General features: G+C 48.2%; 1 protein-coding gene across 8 annotated transcripts in view; it reads right to left on the bottom strand.

The window, feature by feature from the left end:
- Window positions 1-12,738: 12,738 nt before the first annotated feature.
- The window catches only part of CELF6 (CUGBP Elav-like family member 6), a 29,997-nt gene continuing 21,769 nt past the window's right edge, over window positions 12,739-20,966 (bottom strand). For 3 of the 8 annotated variants that reach the window (XM_027553140.1, XM_027553145.1, XM_027553144.1), the window contains 10 exons: window positions 17,708-17,836; window positions 17,526-17,605; window positions 17,222-17,365; window positions 16,973-17,105; window positions 16,729-16,875; window positions 16,459-16,521; window positions 16,126-16,206; window positions 15,896-16,039; window positions 15,180-15,334; window positions 12,739-14,361 (listed from right to left, as the gene is read on the bottom strand). In XM_027553140.1, the coding sequence (XP_027408941.1) occupies window positions 15,207-15,334; window positions 15,896-16,039; window positions 16,126-16,206; window positions 16,459-16,521; window positions 16,729-16,875; window positions 16,973-17,105; window positions 17,222-17,365; window positions 17,526-17,605; window positions 17,708-17,836 (1,049 nt within the window). In that variant the 3' untranslated portion in view covers window positions 12,739-14,361; window positions 15,180-15,206. Of the gene's footprint in view, window positions 14,362-15,179; window positions 15,335-15,895; window positions 16,040-16,125; window positions 16,207-16,458; window positions 16,522-16,728; window positions 16,876-16,972; window positions 17,106-17,221; window positions 17,366-17,525; window positions 17,651-17,707; window positions 17,837-20,966 lie in introns of all 8 variants that reach the window. The other 5 variants (XR_003513010.1, XR_003513009.1, XM_027553141.1 and 2 more) reach the window with 5 other exon arrangements.

A 20,966-nucleotide genomic window follows, 5' to 3' on the forward strand; every position in this document is an offset into this window, starting at 1 on the left:
GCCGGGCCGGGCGGGCGAGGTCGCGCGCCCCAACGCCTCGTCGTTCCGTCACGGCGGCGCTGAGCCACTTTGCGCACGCTCGCGCGGCGGCACTGTGGTCACGTGGCCCGCTCGGAACCAACTGCCTAGCGGCCTACCTCTGGGCGCGCCCCCGCCCCGGACTCCAAGCTTGGTGCGCCTGCTCAATGGCCGCTGGTTGGGAGGGGGTGCGGAGCGGACGATGGCGCCTGCGCTGTGGGTCGGGACCGGTGCCAGCAGAAACAAGAGGCGCCCCACGGGTCCGCGGAGGGTCCTCTAAACAAGACTTTAAGTGTTTGGCGCCTCCTGTGGTTGGGAGGACGGAGGAAGGAAGGCAATCCCGGCTCTTCCTTGGAGCCAGCGCCGCGGATACAGATTGAGAAGGTTCCCCTGAGACTCAGCTGACTCCAAGAATCTCTAGTTTGTAACACCATTCTTAAGCTTAACTCTTTTGCTCCCCTGGTAGCTGTGATAGACTGGAAAGTACTCTGGCCCTCTGAAAGTACTCTGGAAGAGCGATGCAGATGAAAATTGGAGGAAGATTATTAGAAGTTAGGTGCTGATAAACTGATTTCCAGGTGTAAAGTCTAGAACTTATACTGGAGGAAATGGGGAGCCATTAATGGCTATGTCAACGCTTTAGAAAGACTGATGATTCAGGCATAGTGTATAGAATTAATTGGTAGGGAGACCCATTGGAGATAAGAGACCAATTCGATTTTTAATGAAAGGTTAAATCTGGTTTTTAATCCAGATTTAGACAATCTGGATTCAAAGCTTGGTTTCAGCACGTACTGATTGCTCAGGCTTGTACCAAGACTTTTACTTTCTGAATCTTAGTTTTCTCATCTGTGAAGTGGAGACAATGGTATCTTTTTAATGGGGATGTTGTGATGAGGATGAAATGTGATGGTGTGTCCAACCATATGAATGTGCAAAGTATTTGACCCATTATATCTTACAAAACAGAAATTTCATATGGTTCAGCCTAACACATATAACTTATATGCAGAGTACATCATGAGAAATGCTGGACTGGATGAAGTACAAGCTGGAATCAAGATTGCTGGGAGAAATATCAATAACCTCAGATATGCAGATGACACCATACTTATGGAAGAAAGAGAAAAAGAACTAAAGAGCCTCTTGATGAAAGTGAAAGAGGAGAGTGGAAAAGTTGGCTTAAAACTCAACATTCAGAAAACTAAGATCATGGCATCTGGTCCCATCACGTCATAGCAAATAGATGGGGAAACAGTGACAGACTTTATTTTCTTGGGCTCCAAAATCACTGCAGATGGTGATTGCAGCCATGAAATTAAAAGACACTTGCTCCTTGGAAGAAAAGTTATGACCAACCTTGACAGCATGTTAAAAAAGCAGAGACATTACTTTGCCAACAAAGGTCCATATAGTCAAAGCTGTGGTTTTTCCAGTAGTCGCGTATGGATGTGAGAGTTGGACTATAAAGAAAGCTGAGTACAGAAGAACTGATGCTTTTTTTACATTTACATCTCCTTGGATAGCAAGGAGATCCAACCAGTCCATTCTAAAGGAAATCAGTCCTGAATATTCACTGGAAGGACTGATGCTGCAGCTGAAGCTCCAATATTTTGGTCACCTGATGCGAAGAACTGACTCATTAGAAAAAATCCTCATGCTGGGAAAGATTGAAGGCGGGAAGAGAAGGGCATGACAGAGGATGAAGTGTTTGGAAGGCATCACCGACTCAATGGACATGAATTTGAGTAAACTCTGGGAGTTGGTGATGGACAGGGAGGCCTGGCGTGCTACGGTCCATGAGTTTGCAAAGAGTCGACATGACTGAGCGACTGAACTGAACACATTTAAAGTAACCAGCAGAATACCTGGAACTAGGATGTATTTCATAAATGGAAGCTGTTAGATGTGGTTATTATGATTGTTGACCTCAGACATGGCCATACCTCCCTTCCTCTTTAATCAGAATTGGGTGTCTTGGGGCTCCCCACATATCCCTCTTTTCCATCAGCACTAATAGGGAAAGGTTTATCTTTTATCTACTTACCTTCCTCATTCTCTTTTTTAGCAGCCATGAAATTAAAAGCCATTTTGGCCCTTGACAAAACTATGACAAAGTGTGACAAACCTTGACAAAGCTATAACAAACCCAAAGAGCGTATTAAAAAGCAGAGACATCACTTTGCCAACAAAGGTCTGTATAGTCAAAGCTATGGTTCTTCCTGTAGTCATGGACAGACGTGAGAGTTGGACCATAAAGAAGGCTGTTCAGTTCAGTTCAGTCGCTCAGTCGTGTCCGACTCTTTGCGACCCCACGAATCACAGCACACCAGGCCTCCGTGTCCATCACCAACTCCCGGAGTTCACTCAAACTCATGTCCATCAAGTCAGTGATGCCATCCAGCCATCTAATCCTCTGTCATCCCCCCTTTTCCTCCTGCCCCCAATCCCTCCCAGCATCAGAGTCTTTTCCAATGAGTCAACTCTTCACATGAGGTGGCCAAAGTACTGGAGTTTCAGCTTTAGCATCGTTCCTTCCAAAGAACACCCAGGACTGATCTTTAGAATGGACTGGTTGGATCTCCTTGCAGTCCAAGGGACTCTCAAGAGTCTTCTCCAACAAGGCTGAGTGCCAAAGAATTGATGCTTTCTAACTGTGGTGCTGGAGATGACTCTTGAGAGTCCCTTGGATTGCAAGGAGATAAAATCAGTCAATCCTGAAGGAAATCAACCCTGAATACTCATTGGAAGGACTGATGCTGAAGCTGAAACTCCAATACTTTGGCCACCTGATGTGAAGAGCCAACTCATTGGAAAAGACCCTGATGCTGGGAAAGATTGAAGGCAAAAGGAGAAGGGGGCGACAGAGGATGAGATGGTTAAATAGCATCATGACTCAATGGATATAAGTTTGAGCAAACTCTGGGAGACAGTGGAGGACAGGAGAGCCTGGTGTGCTGCAGTCCATGGGGTCACAGAGAGTTGGACAGGACTTATCAATTGAACAACAGTAAGCACACACAAGGAAGGCTTTGGCCCTGAGTGATGTGGACACATGACATATCTACCCCTCCTGAGCTGACTTCAGTCATAATGTTCCCAGTGACGTTTTTTACATTTGAATATCCTTGGCATCTCCCTTCTCATTCCTTCTGCCTTTTGATGCCCCTCCTCTTCTCACCTGGCCTCTCAGCTTGTGCTCCAACACTGTCTTCGTATTAGTTTGTTACACCCATTGTGTATAATAACTGAAAAAAGTGAGGGATGTAAAATAACAGGACTTGGAGCCTTAGTCACAGAGTGTAGAAGTTCAGAGTTGCTGGGGAAGGAGTTACTTCTGCTCCCTCAAACAACTCACCAGCAAAGGCCCCGGAACAGCTTTGGAGAGCCAAGTATTTGTGGGAGTGTTTGAATAGAAGCACTTTGGGTAAGCATGGAAGGTCTGTCCCCATGAGTGAAATGTCAAAATCCAGTATTCCATAACCTTCCACTAGATCTACTCATTATGAATCACGTGAATCTCAGCTGGCTCATACTTGATTAGTCTTTTCCTGTTTTCTTTTCCCAACCAGTCTAGATCCTGTGGTCAGTTACTTTAACCACATTTTTGCTAATATGCTTGCCCTTTAACATCACAAGCAGCCATCTGCCTTCTCTATTCTCCTGTCATAAAACCGGATAAAGGAAATCACCCAGTTCTGCAGCACTGAGCTTGTGAGTGGACACTGTTTTGTGTTAATCCAGCCCATGAGCCCTATTCTTTGGGAATTAAAATTTCCATACTGATTCTTCAGATCTGCAGTCCCTAGAACAGGCTTGTCTTCTGTGACCTCTGGCATCCCAGCTGCAGTTTCTCAAACTGTGAGTGGATTCCTAATCCAAATTGAGCTAAGCCAATGTTCTCTCCTAGGAAATTTGGATTAAGGCTGAGAGACTATGATTCCAACTGAACTGGTTTCTTGAGCAGAAGAAATATGAACTCATGAGTCATCCACCATCCCAACTATTGGGTTGGCCAAAATGTTCGTGTGGGTTTTGCCATACCATCTTACAGAAAAACCTGAAGAAATTTTTTTGCCAACCCAATGTTATGAGGAATGGAGAAAGGCTATCTCAGAGAGATAATGAAGACTGGAGAGGCAGAGACCAGAAATCATGAGACAGCTCTTTGGTTCCTGAAAATGTCCCAAGCCCTTTTTCTTCCTTCCTTCCTTCCTTTCTTTCTTTTTGGCTGTGCTGGGTCTTTGTTGCTGCTCATTGGCTTTCTCTAGTCATGGTGTGCCAGCTTCTCATTGTGGTAGCTTCTCTCGTTGCAGAGCACAGGCTCAGTAGTTATGGTGTGCAGGTTTAGTTGCCCCGTGGCATGTGGAATCTTCCCAGACCAGGGATTGTACCCATGTCTCCTGTATTGGCAGGCAGATTCATAATCACTGGACCACCAGAGAAGTCCTCCCAACCCCTTTCTAAGGCCCTCTGACCTTGGAATCTATGAGTCACCTTTATCTAGAATAAATCATATAAGGAAACTTATCCTGGACACAATATAGAGCTAAAACAAATTCACTGTCTCCTCAGCTATGCCCTGAGTGTATAGTCCTTCTACACATCAGCTTGTTCCACCACCCCCCATTCTGCTTCACAGAGAAAATTAAATCAACATGGAGGAATCTGGCTTAATGTTCAGCCCCCTCCAAACATTTGAATCACCTCTACTCTTTCTCAGAAGTAGTGAAGTCTCTCTTCAAATCCAAGCTAATCCTTTCTCTTAAAAATCCTTATAATTTTTCACTTCCTTTTGTGTCTTTGGGAACTTTGCTCCTTTATTTATATTCCTCTTTCATGGATAGTCAGCTTTGCCTCTCTCCTACTCTCTGATCTCAGCATATAAACCTGATCAAATAGCCCAACCTAAAAAAATTTCCAATTTTAATCCCACACACTACTGATCATTACACCACCCTTTTTCTTGTCTTCAAGCAAATCTCTAAGTAGTTTACACTCTCCATCTAGTGTCATCTTCCCCTCCCCCAAACCTCTACTGAAAACATTCACCAAAGTTACAGATGACTTCTGAGCTTCGAAACCCATTGGAAAATTTCAGGCTCAACAATAATTTGACCCCTGATGTCAGCTGACATCCATGATTAGCAGTCCCTGCATCCTTTCCCTCTATTGGCTCCTATGGGCTGTGTTCTTCCAGTTTCTTACCACATTTCACATGGCTCCTTCATGACTACTTTAACAGGTTTCTTTTCTGTCATTTACCACTTGTTGTTGTTCAGTTGCTAAGTCATGTCTGACTCTTTGTGACTCCATGGGCTGCTGTATGCCAGGCTTCCCTGTCTTTCACTATCTCCCAGAGTTTGCTCAAACTCATGTCCATTGAATTGGTGGTGCTATCTAACCATCTCATCCTCATTCACCATTTAAATAATAATATAAAAAATACAGTTCAGTCAACACCCACTTCTCATTTCATCACTCTTTCCAGTGACCTCAATAGCATCCACCTGAAGCAGACCCTGATCGTCTAGGGCTTTGCAGAATCTCATTACCCTTCCTGTGTTACAAGTCTTGGAGGTAACTAGAGCCCACCTTCCACGACAGACACTGAAAAGATTGGGTCTTTGTTTTCCCAGATCTTTGGCAACTAAGACAGAGGCATGTAACCTAAGCTTGGCCAAATAGGTCCCAGGAAAATCGCTTCTGCAATATATGATTCCAAGAAATAGAACCATGGAGAATGCATCCTGGTGGCAGTGGCCACCGTACTCTGTCCTGTGCTTGGGGGTGGTAGCGGTGTGGGTTTGGGTGGTGATGGCATCCAGTGCCAGTGGTGATGAAGTGGCAATATTCTCACTGGGTTGGTCTGGCATCTGTTTCGGCTTTTGCTCTTGTGGACTGGCCTCCAATTGCTCTCAGGTATTTTTCAAACTTGCATGTCCTACTTGCCAATCCCATGACCCACCCAGTGCCCTTTCAAGAGGTGGCTTCTCTGTTTAAATTGTCCTGTGTGACACACTGACTTCAGGTGACTTGGACTCCCGAATATTTATCTCCATTTTTTGCTTCTTGCATTTCAAGTTGCCTTTTAGACAACTCCACTTGTATGTCTCACAGGCAAACACATCTTTTCCCTCTCAATCTGCCTTTCTTTCATATTCTTAGCTTAGTAAACAGCACCTGTGACTTGTTCAGCCGGAACCCAGAGAGGAAAACATCTTAGGTTTTTCCCACCCTCATGTAAACAGAACCGATTTTACCTCTTAATACATCTTAAATCAATCCCTCCTTTAAAAAAATTATTTATTTACTTGGCTATGCCAGCTCTTAGTTGTAGCATGCAGGATGATCTTCAATCTAAGGGAATCTTTCTGAAACCCAAATCTGATCATGTCATTCCTCTGTTAAAATTCTTCAATGGCTCTTTATGGCTTCCAGGATAAAATCGGTACCCTTTCCATGACTCTGGCTCCTATTTGACCCTCAGCAGTCCCTCACCTGGGTCCTATGCTCCAGCTAGGTCAACTGACATGTTTTTGCATACCATGCAGGATGTGTTTTTACACCCTATGGCTCCTTAGTGGGACTGACGGTCACAGGGCCACCTCTGCTCCCTCCCTGCTTCTATCCCACAGAGATGATATATGACCCAACAGGGCATGTGGAGGACTCCATCCCCCTGACCAAAATGATTAGTTCAGGTGAGGCTTTGTGACCTAAGGAGAGCCAATCATAACCTTCCCCTTAAACTTTCTTGCTTTTGAGGCCATGATGCCAGGAGCACATGGGACTGAAGCTGCTGGCAACCAGCTCTCTATCACATGTAGAAAGTGTGTTATGGCAGGTAAGAGTATGGGACAAAGAATGAAGAGAAGCAGAGCCTTGAGAGATGATGGAATGAAAGAGGTCTGATGACAGTTGAGCCCTTGAATTCAGTCCTGCCTGAAGTTATTAATAGCACTACACTTCTCAGCTCCCTTCTTGCTTAAGCTGGTTTGTGTTGGTTCCTATTGCTTGTAATTCAGCCAGTCCTAATATACAAATGGAATGGCGTGTGCAATCAACAGACTCCAGAATGTGGAGCTGGTGGAACTGAAGTGGAGACAGTGTGGGGCTCTGACAGTCGTTGAATGGGAAGCTAGAAATCCCTGTTATGTGGTATCAAGTCAGCTCGCTAAATGATCTTCTATTTTATCTGGAGCTTTGGGTCATGTATTCATCCTAGATGGAGATTTCAGGGACACCCTGGACAAATATATGGATGTTGCAGTATACTGGTCTCTCACAAGATTTCTGGTAAGGTCCTGAAGTTTATCTGCTTCCATGCTAGTAGAACCAAACCATAGGCAGCTTTGTCTAGAGTTCCTTTTTTGCCTGTGACTGGCTAGCTAGACAGCCAAGGGTTAGATAATCACATGTGTTATAGATCATAAAAGCCAGATCCTCGTGCCCCAAACTAAAATGAATGAGAACAAGGGTGAAGAGGTGGGATATCCTGCAGGAGATACTGGAGCCTAGGGTCTGGAAAGTTCTAGAGAAAAGGCCTGCTCCTCCAAGCCACAGCTGAATGTGTCTTTTTTTTCCCTCCCAAATTAAATAATGTGTATTTTACTTAAAATTTAGACAGTCCTGGGGGCTCTGGTGTCTGGGAACCTTGGCTATAAATCCTGTGGGAGAGAGTGAGGTGCATTGGTCACAAACCTGATGTGCCTTTCCAGACTCCCTCAGCCACCTCCTTCTCTCTCTCTTGTAGCCCACCACCCCACTTCCACATTTGTGGTAGAAATGCCACGTGGCCGGCATGGGATCTGACTTCCCAAGCAGCCACCCAGGGGGCAAATGATGCAACTCGAAAATGCAGTGGTGTCAGGTCTTTGCAGGGTGCACCTTGGCCAGTAGAAATCAAGCGGTGAGAGGGGAACAGCTGGGAAAACCCCCTCTCAAATCTCCTCTTGGTAAACCCATTCAAGGTGCACTTTCTCCTTGCAAACACTCTGTGCTTCAGCAGTCTCGTCAAGTCATTGGCTCTCTCCTCAGGGCTCATGTGACACAGTGGCCACCACATGGATACATTGTCTCGCATTGCTTCACATCTTTCTTCACCGCATCTCTCTCCTCCCTTCTCACTATCCTGGGTTTCCATCATTCCAAAATGTGAGCCTCTAGAACACTTGGGTTGAGATATGGAGCCACAATCAAAGCCCCCATCCCAACACTGTTTGGGGTAGCAAGAATGTCCTGAAGGCACAACTGATTTTTCCAGCTCAGTTGTTCAGTCAGTTCAGTTGCTCAGTCGTGTCCGACTCTTCACGACCCCATGGACTGCAGCATGCCAGGCCTCCCTGTCCATCACCAACTCCCAGAATTTACTCGAACTCATGCCCGTTGAGTTGGTGATGCCATCCAACCATCTCATCCTCTGTCATCCCCTTCTCTTCTCGCCTTCAACCTTTCCCACATCAGGGTCTTTTCAAATGAGTCAGCTCTTCACATCAGGTGGCCAAAGTATTGGAGTTCTAGCTCACTTGCAGGAAATCCAGCCCAGATCTCTGGATTCCCTGAGTGCCAGCACACTTGGCACTCAGGGTCCCAGTGCCAAGTGTGCTGGGTCAGGCCATTTCTGGCCTACTCCCTAGGAGAAGCTGAGGCTAATTTCTCAGGCTCCTTTTGTGGATCCCTACATAGTCTTTTGGGCACCGAAGACCTTGGGAAGAATCAAACCTAGGCTTGCAGTTTGCTGTGCCTTCTGGGTCTCTGTGCTCTTAGGCCACTAGGGGGCAGGAGGCTACAGCCTGGAAGTTAAAAGCCCCCTCTATAGGTGGCAATCAAAGGTGCATTAGCCCAGGCTGCAGTACTGTGAGGACAGTTCCTGAAGCCAGGGCTGGGGAGAAAAAGAGCTGTAGTCTCTACCCTTTCTGAGTTTGCACTTGGCACAGACTTGGTCAGCTCTTTGTGGACCCCACATGACTCAGGCTCCACGGGTGGTTGTAGAGTGTGCATTGGCTTTGAGCTTCCTGAGCCAATGAGGTGTCTTCCTTCATGGGTTCTCCCGAAGAATACAGGGCTGTGTAACATGCTTGTGCAAATATATTGGCTGAGGGAGGCCCAGCATGGATGCATGTGTGTTAGTCATGTCTGACTAAGTCTTTAGTCTTTGTGACCCTATGGGCTGTAGCCCACCAGGATCCTCTGTCCTTGGAACTTTCCAGGTGAGAATACCGGAGTGGATTGCCATTTCCTCCTCCAGGGGATCTTCCTGACCCAGAAATCGAACCCGCATCTCCTGAGTCTCCTGCATTGTGGGCAGATTATTTACCGCTGAGCCACCAGGAAGCAAGGGGCAGAGGCCCCAAACAGCCTCTAAATCCCTGCTGCATTTGGCTGTGTCACAGTACAGGCAGGTATAGTCAGGACAGTGACTGCCCAAAGACAGAACCCAAGCTACAAAAGATAAAGAGATTCTGACATCTCCCTGACCTTTGTACCCTCTTTTGGAGGGTATCACATGCATGTTCTACGCCACTGAGGCAGAGGTGAGACCCCAGGTCAGAGCACACAGCAAATCCAGAGCTGCTTCTGAGGTCAGAGGTTGTCAGTCCTATCTTAGACCAAAGGTTTTTTCTCTATATATCTATATCCAAGACACCCAGATTGCATCCAGAGAGAGAGAGAGAAATTCCAGGAGCCCTTTTGAAGGGTGAAGACTCTGCCCAAGTTATACAGGTTCTCAGAGGGTCCCCCCAATTCAGTGTCCACTGTCAGACTCCCCTCAGGAAGGTTTCGGTGATGTGGCCTTAGTGTAATATGGACCATGGCCAGAGGGAAAGGAGCTAAGCAAGCTGATGATTGGCCAGAACCAGTGCTTCTGTGGTTGCCTTACTCCTGTCCTGAATAGCGCCTTGGTGCTGAGGCCTATGAGCCAGTACTGCTTAGGGATTTTTGACTATAAAGCTCAACATTCAGAAAACTAAGATCATGGCATCCAGTCCCATCACTTCATGGAAAATAGATAGGGAAACAGTGGAAACAGTGGCTGACTTAATTTTGGGGGCTCCAAAATCACTGCAGATGGTGATTGCAGCCATAAAATTAAAAGATGCTTACTCTTTGGAAGGAAAGTTATGACCAACCTAGATAGCATGTTAAAAAGCAGAGACATTACTTTGTCAACAAAGGTCTGTCTAGTCAAGGCTATGGTTTTTCCTGTGGTCATGTATGGATGTGAGAGTTGGACTGTGAAGAAGGCTGAGCGCCAAAGAATTGATGCTTTTGAACTGTGGTGTTGGAGAAGACTCTTGAGAGTCCCCTGGACTGCAAGGAGATCCAACCTGTCCATTCTGAAGGAGATCAGTCCTGGGTGTTCATTGGAAGGACTGATGTTGAAGCTGAAACTCCAATACTTTGGTCACTTGATGTGACAACGAGCTGACTCATTGGAAAAGACCCTGATGCTGGGAAAGATTGAGGACAGGAGAAGGGGATGACAGAGGATGAGATGGTTGGATGGCATCACCAACTCAACGGACAGGAGTTTGGGTAAACTCCAGGAGTTGGTGATGGACAGGGAAGCCTGGCGTGCTGTGGTTCATGGGGTCTCAAAGAATCGGACACGACTGAGCGACTGAACTGAACTGAGTCAGGGTTACTGGAGCATGAGCCAGCCAAGTGTTATACAGGTAATATATTTAATATATTACATATATAGGTAATATATATATAATGTTTCTGGAGGAACTGAGGTTAAGGACATTATCACAGACAGTCCATTGTGGAAGCCATGAAGCTGAGCAGGAGGGGAATGGGCCAAATGTGACCTGTTGCTAAGAGAAATCACAAGGGTCAGATCCAGACTCAAGGACAAGGACTTAGCAAGATTCTTGATGATGGTTACTAGCTCACAGAGAGCAACCAGGAATCAAATCAAATTAGTTTGAAAGGAATTGTGCAGAGACTTCTCACTTGACAGTCAGGGATCTGGGAAGACATAATCTCTAAGACAATGTTTAGGCCCAAATCCATGTCCAAAGGGGGCTTTCCTGATGGCTCAGGCAGTAAAAAAATATCTGCCTGCAATGCAGGAGACACAGGTTTAATCCTGGGATCAAGATTCCCTGGAGGAGGAAATGACAACCCACTCCAGTGTTCTTGCCTGGGAAATCCCATGGACAGAGGAGCCTGGTGGGCTACGGTCCATGGGTTACAGAAGTGTAGCACACAACTGAGCAACTGAACCATGCACACACGACGCACCATGTCCAAAAGGAGGAGGGATGCTTCAGTTCCAGAAGGGGCATCTTCTTGAGGATGTCCATAAAGGACAATGGATAAAGAAGATAAGAAGGGACCTAGAGTAATTAGTTTCATTGACCAAGAAACTCACTCCACTGTCCAGAAGGATGGATCTGCTATATGCTATGGATTAGTGACCATTGTTTTCTCTTCGATTCCAAATTGAATTTTTTTTCTTAATGGTTATCCTATTTCCCTCTTCTATTTCATATTGGTTATGCAGAGGTAGCTACATTTATCTTTAAGCCATAGATTGCAAAATCACAAGGCGTTATATCCAGACCTAATCAATAACTGCACATCACAAAGGGACCCTGTACTGAGGGCTCAGTAAAGCAACTGGGCATGGTTTGGTTTTGCCTCCTATTGAGAAGTGGGTGAGTGCAGCTTTTTGTTAGGCCGAAGAATGTTACATCGTTAGGGAGGCATATTTTTGAGATTGTATGTTTGTCAAGAAGAGTATATAGGTGGATTTTGGAATATTGTGGGTGCACCTTGCTAACCCGCCCATCTTCTCTTCTTCTGAAGAGCCATTTCACTCTTCCACACGGTCCTGGTGAAGTTGCCAATTATGGTGGCTTACTCTTCCACCCTAGATGTGGGCACATGTCCATTCTGGCCAAAGTTCTCCCAAGGTCTGTAGAGCTAGAACTGGTGAGGCCACCAAATAGAAGGAAGCAGAGTCAAGAGATGAAGACATCATCATTTTAACCCCTAAATCCAGATCCAGCCTAGATCCAGCCGTACCTAAAGGCAGGTACATCCTTTGATTTATCAATTTTGTAAGCCAACTAGTGTCCTGTTGGCTTGTTTGAGTTGGGCTTCTGACACTTGCAACTGAAAGTATTTGGACTTACACATGCACACACAACAGAGAAACAAACACCATAGTTGTTTAAACTCATTAGACATTATGTAAGTCTTCCATGAGCTTAGAGGGATCAGCAAGTTTTTAACTAAAGCAGAGTTCTCCAACCTCCGGGATCTAATGCCTGATGATCTGAGGTGAAGTTGATGTAATAATAACAGAAACAAAGTACACAATAAATGTAATGCTCTTGGATCATCCCGAAACCATCCCTCCTCCATCTGTGAGAAAATTATCTTCCGTGAAACCAGTCCCTGGTGCCAGAACAGGTTGGGGAGCACTGGCTTAGACCATACCTGTGCTCCGGCTCCTAGCGCAGTGCTTAGCACCTAGCAGTGAGGGGCCTCCATGTCTCCATGTGAATAGCTGTTTGTATGTGCAGATGTTACATATTCCCATTTGTGTCCAGGGTGCTTTGTGTGTTAGCATTGTGCTGGTGTACAGATGCCCCTGACACTAGCTCCTTTTTCAGCTGGAAATTATTTGTTGGTATATATGGCATCTTACCTGGTAACGTTAGTTTTCATCCCATTCCCTCCAAAAACGAGTCAAAGACAAAGGAACAGGTGGGAACAAGTTTTCTTAGAAACTCTTATGAAGGAGGAACTCTCCCCCCGCCATGTCCTTCATTGTCTGATGTGACATCAGATTAGAGGCCTCCAGCCTCAGTAACAGCTGGGGACCAGAGTGCCCACCACACAGCTGGGGCCCCAGACTAGTCTGATCCAGGTTTGTGGGGTGGAGCAAAGATTACCCTCCTAGGAACAGTATGTGCAAGGCCCTGTGGGCCCAGGAAAGGCTGACCAAGGCAAGGTGAGTCGTGGTGTTCTAAGCCAAAACTTTTGCCCATCTCACAGAAGCAGGCAGGAAGCACCACCATCGATCAGCTTTATATGGCACCCACTGGATACACAGACAGACAAAGACAGACGGACAGAGCACACACCACTTCTAAGCTGAACACTGCTCACCATCTAGAAGCACCTCGGATAAGCACATGTGAGACACTCTTGCATAGGAAAGATGTAGTTTTTAAAGGAATGAAGAAGTATTTTGGCAAAACATCTACTTCCCTCCCAGGTCCTGGGTAAAGAGGGACCTCTAAATTCTGAAGCTTCTACAATATTGAAAATTATCCCCTTCTCTCAATGGCAGTATATACAGTAGCGAATCTTCCAAGTCTGTTGTCACAGCCCTCTATATATATCCTGAATCTACTTTACAGGTGGGTAGACTTAGAGACAGAAGGTGGTCTGGAGCAAGGGGACACAGGGGCTGGCTCAAGGTGAGGGGAAACAGGAGGTGTCTCAGCTCAGCCAAAGGCAGGGCCTCTGTCTGTCTGGACAGGGAAGAGAAAGACTGGGGTGGTCCAAACTCCCTTTCATCCTAACTGGGGAAGCAGAGGTTCTACGGGAAAGGCTGTCAAGAAGGAAAGGCAGGTTCCCACTCCTGCTGGCTTAAGAGGCCTTTCAGGGTGGCAAGGACCAGGGCAGGCCAGAGCTCCTCATCAAGGCTTGTTCAGGGATGCTCTCTGAGTCTGGGGGCTGTGGGCTCACTGCCTTCCATAACTCTCTTGTTACATGCTTAGGAACACAGACCTCAAGTCCTTAATTATTTTAAAAGGTGTTGGGGTGGGGTTGGGAGGTTAAGAGGAAATGAGACACAGAATAACCTTTCCACAGCCTTCCTCTGCCTAGGCTGGGGCCTTCAAGGGTCTTCTTCACCCTGTCTCCTAGGGATATTTAAAGGCAGCTTTTATTAGACTCTATACTGTTTCTTTTGTTTCTCTTGTGATTTTTTTTTTGTTTTTTTCTTTGTTTTAATTTATATATATATATATATATATATATATTCTTAAAAAAGCAATAGTCCTTTGGTCCCTAAACTCTAAGGAATGATATGATTTTGAAAGAAGTAGATCTGGGCTTCCCTTTGGAGAAGCCCTTGGCACCCCCTAGGCCATCTGCTGGTTCCCCTCCCTAGACAGTCACTCCTCAGCCAGCCCCAGCTGCCTTGCCAGCCTGAGCTCTGCATCACAGGCACAGAACAACCCACTTGGTGAAAACAATCCTTAAAGCGGCCTGAGCCCAGGCGTTGGCCTAGGGTCCACCTCCATCTGCGGCTGCTCCTTCAGGAAGGGCTGCTCAAGCATTTCTGTGCTTCTCTTTTCCTTTCTTCTCACTCTTCAGTTTCCAGTGTTGGGTATTAATTGATAAGGAGAGAGAAAGGAGATAAAGAAAAATGTCACTCTGGAGAACAAGACAGAAAGAGCAACTTGCCCCATCCGTGACATCTCAGGTGAGTGGCTGGACCTCAGGCTTCCCCCTGGAGCCAGACTCTGGGTTCTGGGCAGATCACCATGGGCCAGCACCCCCTCCTGAGGGCTCCCTGGAGGACAGTTCAATTGAAGGAGGGTCTTGTGAACCTTCTGAGACAGCAAATCTCTAAAAGTCACAGGCAGCTGGCCTTGCCAGAAGTCTAAGAGAGCTTGTCATCTTCCCCCCCATCACCACCAGGCCCCGTAAATCTTCAGGGTATTTGCTTCATCTCCGTGTTCACTGCCATCATCCCAGCCCTGACATCCTGTCCTTTCTTTGCTTAAACTCTTCAGTGATTCTCTACCATCTTCAGGATAAATTCCAAACTCATGGTCTTTAAGACCCTTCACGAGCTGACACAAACCTACTTTTCTAGTCTCATTCTCCACTCCTCTGCCCTCCCTACACAGGTCCCCATGACTATCTCTGGCATGGAACAAGCTGGTTGGATCTTACTATAATCATCTCTCCCAGGCTGTGGGACAGGAATGATGTCAAATTTATCTCAGTTCATAGATGGAAGGAAAAAAACAGCCCCAAACTGAGGATTCCTCCTAACTCCTGGTTCTTCTCACCCAGATTTTTTCAGAGGTGGGTGTCCTCAACATCCCAAAAGGAATAGCAAAGCTGAGAGTGCCTCTATCACTCAGGACTCATCTGCCTGGGGTCTACGAAGGACTCACCTTTCGTGGTTGGTCAGTAAGAGCAGATCAGTAAGGCCGGTTAGCATCCTTGGGCCTCTTCAGCTGAACCTTGAGCCTCTTCATGCCAATCTGAAAGCCATTCATGGCCTGAATAGCTGTCTGGGCACTGGTTGGATTGTCAAAGCTAACAAACCCTGGAGGGTATGTGCAGAGAGATTAGCTGGGAACTCTGCCCAGCCTCTTCTCACCCCTCTTAGGCCAATTCCATCAACATACACTCCTCCACCTTTCAGCATCTGCATGTGTGCACACACACACGGACACAGGTTCATACAGACATGGACAAGTGGCCTGAGTTTCCTGTGATTCTTGGAAGGACAGGAGGTAATTCTGAGTGCGTGTGTTGGGTGGCGGGTGTTTCTCTGTTTTTTTTCTTGGCATGGAAAAAGCTCTCTCCCTTCACAGCTCCCATTCTGATCCTCTGAATTGCAGTTGCAGTTGGAGGGAATCTCTGACTCCAGACCCCCCCATCCACTTGTCCTGGCCAGATTCTGAAGCCTAACCTGGCTGAAGATCTACCAGACACCTGACCGTCCCAGGTGAAGCTGATATAGACTTGTTCCTGGTCTAGGACCCTGCTGAGTGCTATACACTCAGTTTCTAGGAATCATTGACTTCCGGAGGCGCAAACTTAGGGTTTGTAGGGAGCCTCACAATTAGGAGAGGGAGAGGTCCACGGATGGGGCTCAACTCACCAAAACACTTGCTCTGGTTTGTGGCACGATCCACAAAGACTTTGGCAGAGACAACGGCTCCAAAGGGCAGGAATGTCTGGATGAGTTCTGCATCACCAAACTCCTGAGGCAGGTGATAGATGAAGAGGTTACAGCCTTCGGGGCCTGGAGGAACAGCGGCAGGCTGGTTCAGGGGAGGAGTCCTAAGTCCAGCCCCACCAGGCCTTGATCTCCAGACCCCTGTCCCTCACCTTCTCTTTGCTGCTGGGGCAAGGCTGAAGGCTGCTGGGGAAAAGTTGTGCTCACTGGGGCATAGGCCGACGGATAGGCTGCTGGAGACAGAGGTGGGAGCGGGCAGTGACCCCCAGGAGCCATCCCCCAAGCAGAACCCCACCTGCCTGGCCACTTTTGACCAATTCAGCCAGTCCACCCCTATAAAGGTCGTTCTGGGTCCAAGGGTGAGGGAATGGAGGGTCGACTCCTCAGAACAGAGCCTAACCTCCCCTCCCCCCGCCCCCCACAAATCCCCCTGTTACTTTCTGGGGCCCTTCAAACCTCCCAGGCCGCGTAGCGCCAAGTGAAACCTGCGTAGTGGTGCATCCCAGCGTAGGCCTGCTGCAGGGGGTCAGCCACGCCGGGACTCTGGGCTGGGGAGAGAGGGGCACACGGCCCTAAATGAAGGTGGGCTGACGGGCAGGGCTAGGTGAGAATTCAGGGAGTGTGGAGGGAGGCGATGAAAGGCAGCAGGGAAGGAGGAGTCTCTTCTTAGGGAGGCCAGGCCTTGCCATCACCATCCCCCAGCCCCCACTCCCCATTCCGTTTGGGGGGAGATTTGGGCGGAGTGAGGGGCCCACCTGGGTAAGGAGAGAGCCCGTTATTGTAGAGACTGTCCGAGCCTGGTTGCCCGTTGGTCTGGGGAGTCAGGGGGCCGAATCCATTGACGCCGATGGGCGCCGGGAGACCCGGAAGCGTGCCCGGGCCACCGCCGGGCGGGGAGTTGGCTGCAGGTGGCGAGGAGGTGGGAAAGTCAGGTCACCGCCCCACGCTCGCTCCGCCCTGGCCCCAGCCCCGCCCCGCCCCGCCCCCTGCGCGCAGTACCTGCCGCGGGCAAGAGAGGCGCTGCTACCAGGCTGAAGGCCGCCACGTGCTGCATCTGTGCAGCCACTGCCGCCACTGGGCCGAGGCCGGGGCCCTGCGCCGCCGCCAGCAGGGCCGCCTGGTGCTGCAGGATCTTTGGGAGGGAAGAAGGGCAAGTGTAGAGGACCAGTGGCGGGCAGCTGCTCGGGCTCCCTAGCCCCAGCCTGGCTCACTCGCTGCGCCACGTGTACTCCAGGACCAGGCACCTACCGCGGTGGTATAGGCTCCGCAGGCCCCGAGCGGCAGCGGCGCGGGGTGGAAGGCGCCCAGCTGGCCTGCCATTTGCTGCATCCGCCGCAGTGCGCGCTCGCGGTCCGTATCTGCCAGCTTGACCACGAGGCTGGACGAGGCGCCCTGGGTAAGACAGAGGAGGCTGCAAGGACCGGTCTAACCTCCAGCTCCAGCTCTGGGCCCAGTGCCTTGCTTATCCTCAGGGCCTTTCCCCGGGTTTGTGGGGAGAAGCAGCCAGCCCCCACCCCACTGGCCTCGCCTTGGCCCCGGCGCCCGCCCTCACCGCCATTGTCCGGCTGCCGTGCAGACTCTGGATGGCTGCCTGAGCTTCCCCTTGACTCCCGAACTTCACAAAGGCACAGCCTGGGGCAGGATAGAGGTGGCTCAGGTCACAGAGGCCAAAGGGTCCTGTGGTCCAGAGTGAGGCAGGGGTCATCAGGAAATCCAGGGGTCAGCTCAAGTCACCTTTACTAGTGCCATCAGGGCTCCGTAAGACGGTGCACTCCTCGATGTGGCCGAAGGGCTGGAATAGGCGTCTGACGTCCTCCTCACCCTGTTGCTTGCCCAGCATACCCACAAACAGCTTTCGGTCCTCTGGGGACAAATCCAGGAGTCACCTGGGAACCCTAAGTCCTCTTGGACTCTGCAGAGGAACAGAGGAGCCTAGGAAGGGAGCTAACCACGGTCTAGCTCTGGGAAGAAGAGGAGGAAATGAGAAGGCCTTAACTCATTGGGCCCACAAGGTTGGGTTTTTTTGAGGGGAAGGATGACCTTCAGATGGATCTGGAGGAAAGGCACTCAGGATTTCCATCAGGAAAACCCGAGTCCTGGAAAAACTCCGACTCATGGCTGCTCTTGTGGGAAGTTAGTCAGTCCATATTTTTTGGTTGGATAAAGCCCTACATGCACCATTTTATGCTTGCCCTTTATGTTCTTAGAGTTTGGGAAATGCTGTTTTGGACCATTTCAGCCCTATTAAGGGAGGAAGTCCTAGAGGGGTCCTAGTATCCATACTGGGTCTGGAGGAGATAAGTACACCCTAAGGAGAAGCCTGCTGGCAATGACTGGAATCAAAGAAAATTCTGGATCAAAAAACAAAACAAAACAAACAGCACAGAAACAGTTGTCTCATTGTACTGATGCATCCCCAGACTCTTGAGCACTGGAATGATGAACCCCCACCGCCAGCTCCAAACTCAACCTGGGTGCCCTTCCCAAAGGCCTAAACAGGAAGGGGAGCTTGGGTTCCTAATCCTCCAACATTGGCATTTTCCTGACTACACTTGCTGAACCCGTGACCCCTTTCCTTACCTCCCTTACTTCTCACTGAGCCCACGAGGCCCTCCCTGAGCCCTGCTGCCTCCTCCCTGACTTCCCCTGTTTTCCCCAGGTGTTCGTGCTATGGGAGAACAATTTCTGCCTGCAGACCCAGTAGCCACCTAAGAATCCTCCTCTGTGTCCCCGCTTCCTATGGGAGTGGTAGAGATGCCCGGAAAGGGGCTGCACGCTGGGTCTGTGCCCTTGAAAAAAGCTGCAGAACTGGAGCTGGCAGGACTTAGATGCACATCCGGCAAGAGCACTATCCAGGAGTCCAGCTCACAGGTCCTGCTGTCAAAGCCCCTCTCATTTCTGCACCAGGGTAAGTCTGAATTTGAGAGGGGGCTTCATCAGGGTGATACAAGTTGAAAGAGAAGGACTGGGTGGGAATATGGCTTCAGGCTCCACCTTTGAGATCCTGGAGCCCAAGAAAATCCATCCCAAACTCCTTTTCTCTTTGGCCAGCTTGGCTAGGCTGTTGGGATCCTTGGATCCTGAGTGCAGAGGAAACAAGGCTGATGAAGGTCGTAGGCTGAAGCGTGGGTGACAGTGAAAAGGAAGAACAGATTGATCAAAATTAGCAGTGGAGGGAATCTCTGACAAGGAGATTATGTGTGTGTCCATATTCACCTGGATGGTGTGGGGTTCAGCCTAGGCGGCCCTGAATACCATGGTGTCTGTCATCTGCCTGTCAATGCTGTGTCTTTATGAAAGGCATGGGCTGCGGTTTATTTGGGACAGAAGAATTATATGTGGTTTATATGTTTCAGCAGAACCCTTCCCTCTGTCCAGAGGGTAACTGCCCAGAAATCCTGATGGGGAAGGGATAGATAATGTACTTGTGGCCAGAATTCTAGTGGAGGTACCAACCTTCTGTGGTAAGAACACAAACCAGTGGGTGTACTTCACTCCCGGGTGTGTTAGCCACAGAAGAGTGCCCTTGGAATGGATCACTGGTTTCCTAACCTTTTAAAAAAGCTATGAAATCCATCATTCTAACAAAAAGATCAGGATGAAGCTCAAAATATAAGAGAAAAGTAGAACTGTTTGAAGTAAAGCCAGAAAAGAGGGAAGATGGCTGGAGTTTCTCTTGCTTCATCTTCCCTTGGTTCTCCCTAGAAAGGGCTCCATGGAAAGTCCTTTGTAAACCACTGACCTAAAAGACAGAACATACAGTTCCACATGGTGTATGAAGAGGGATATGAGATCATTCTGTTCAGGAACCTGAGAAGACAGGAATGGTCTTTCATGATTCTGTTGACTAATCTGATGGTAGTTTTGCCTTGACATTGGAAGACAGGCCCTATTTGGTCAAGGAATCAAACCCTCTGAGATTGATATTGTTCTGAACTATGAAACCAAAGTATGCCCATGCATCTACAAGAGGCCCAGGAGGGGCTGGAGAAGATCTGGGGTCTTCAGAGTCCCAGGGCTTCATAATGTCCTAACTTGCAGTGCAGTTGTGACATTGGGTAGCATCTGCAAGATGATGATAGCACCCAGGTAAGCTGTCATGCCACAAGAAACAGCATCCAGGTTGCCCTAGGTAGGAAGAAAGATGTCATGGCTGAGAAGGTGCCCCCAGGACATAGAAGAGGTTTGTGTGGACAGTGGTCCAATCCTTCATCTGCTCTTTCTCCTGTTGCTCTTTTCTGATGATGGTGGTCAGTTACAGCTCATGTCAAAGACCATGAAATTCTCTGATCCTTCTTTTCCAATGAGAGTCTCCCAAATTAAAAATTTCCATTTCCATGACAGGGCACTGACCCTATGGTTCTGAGCTACTGGGTTGTAAAGAATTTGAAATTGAAATGAGTTTGGGCCATGGGCTGGTCTCTACGCTGCACACTGCACAGGTATCACCTTAAATCCTAGTGTTCTCTTTGCCCCTTTATAGGAACCTTGATAGTGTTGACAGGAGGATGATCAGGGTCACAGTGCACGTTAGCATCAGATGATCCAGAAATGGTGGGATAAGTTTCTTAAGAGATATGGTCAAAGAGAATTACAGGCTGGCCCTCTGAGAGTAGCCGCCAAATGCACATCCCTGAAGATTTTGAGGGCTGAGGCATGCTCCCGGAGAGACAATGATGACAGGACTTAGCCCAGAAAATTCAGTACCCTCTAGGTTGAACTATGGCAGTTTGGTAAAAAAGAGGATTCTGTAAGAGGTAGGTCAGAAATGTCTGAGTAAAAGCATTACATGAGTGGTGGGGAGGTCTGTAGAAAGATGGAAATATTGAACAGGGAGGCCTAACTTTCCTAGAGTGGATGGAATTAGAAGATAGCATCAGTGCGGAGTTGAGACATAGTTGGAAAGAGACACAATTGAATAGTATAACTGCCTTTTCATGGTGCAACCAATATGTGCTTCTTGCTTTTCTATCAATGCTTTTTTGAACCAAAC

This window comes from Bos indicus x Bos taurus, chromosome 10 (genome assembly GCF_003369695.1).
Source record: "Bos indicus x Bos taurus breed Angus x Brahman F1 hybrid chromosome 10, Bos_hybrid_MaternalHap_v2.0, whole genome shotgun sequence".
Taxonomy (NCBI): domain Eukaryota; kingdom Metazoa; phylum Chordata; class Mammalia; order Artiodactyla; family Bovidae; genus Bos; species Bos indicus x Bos taurus.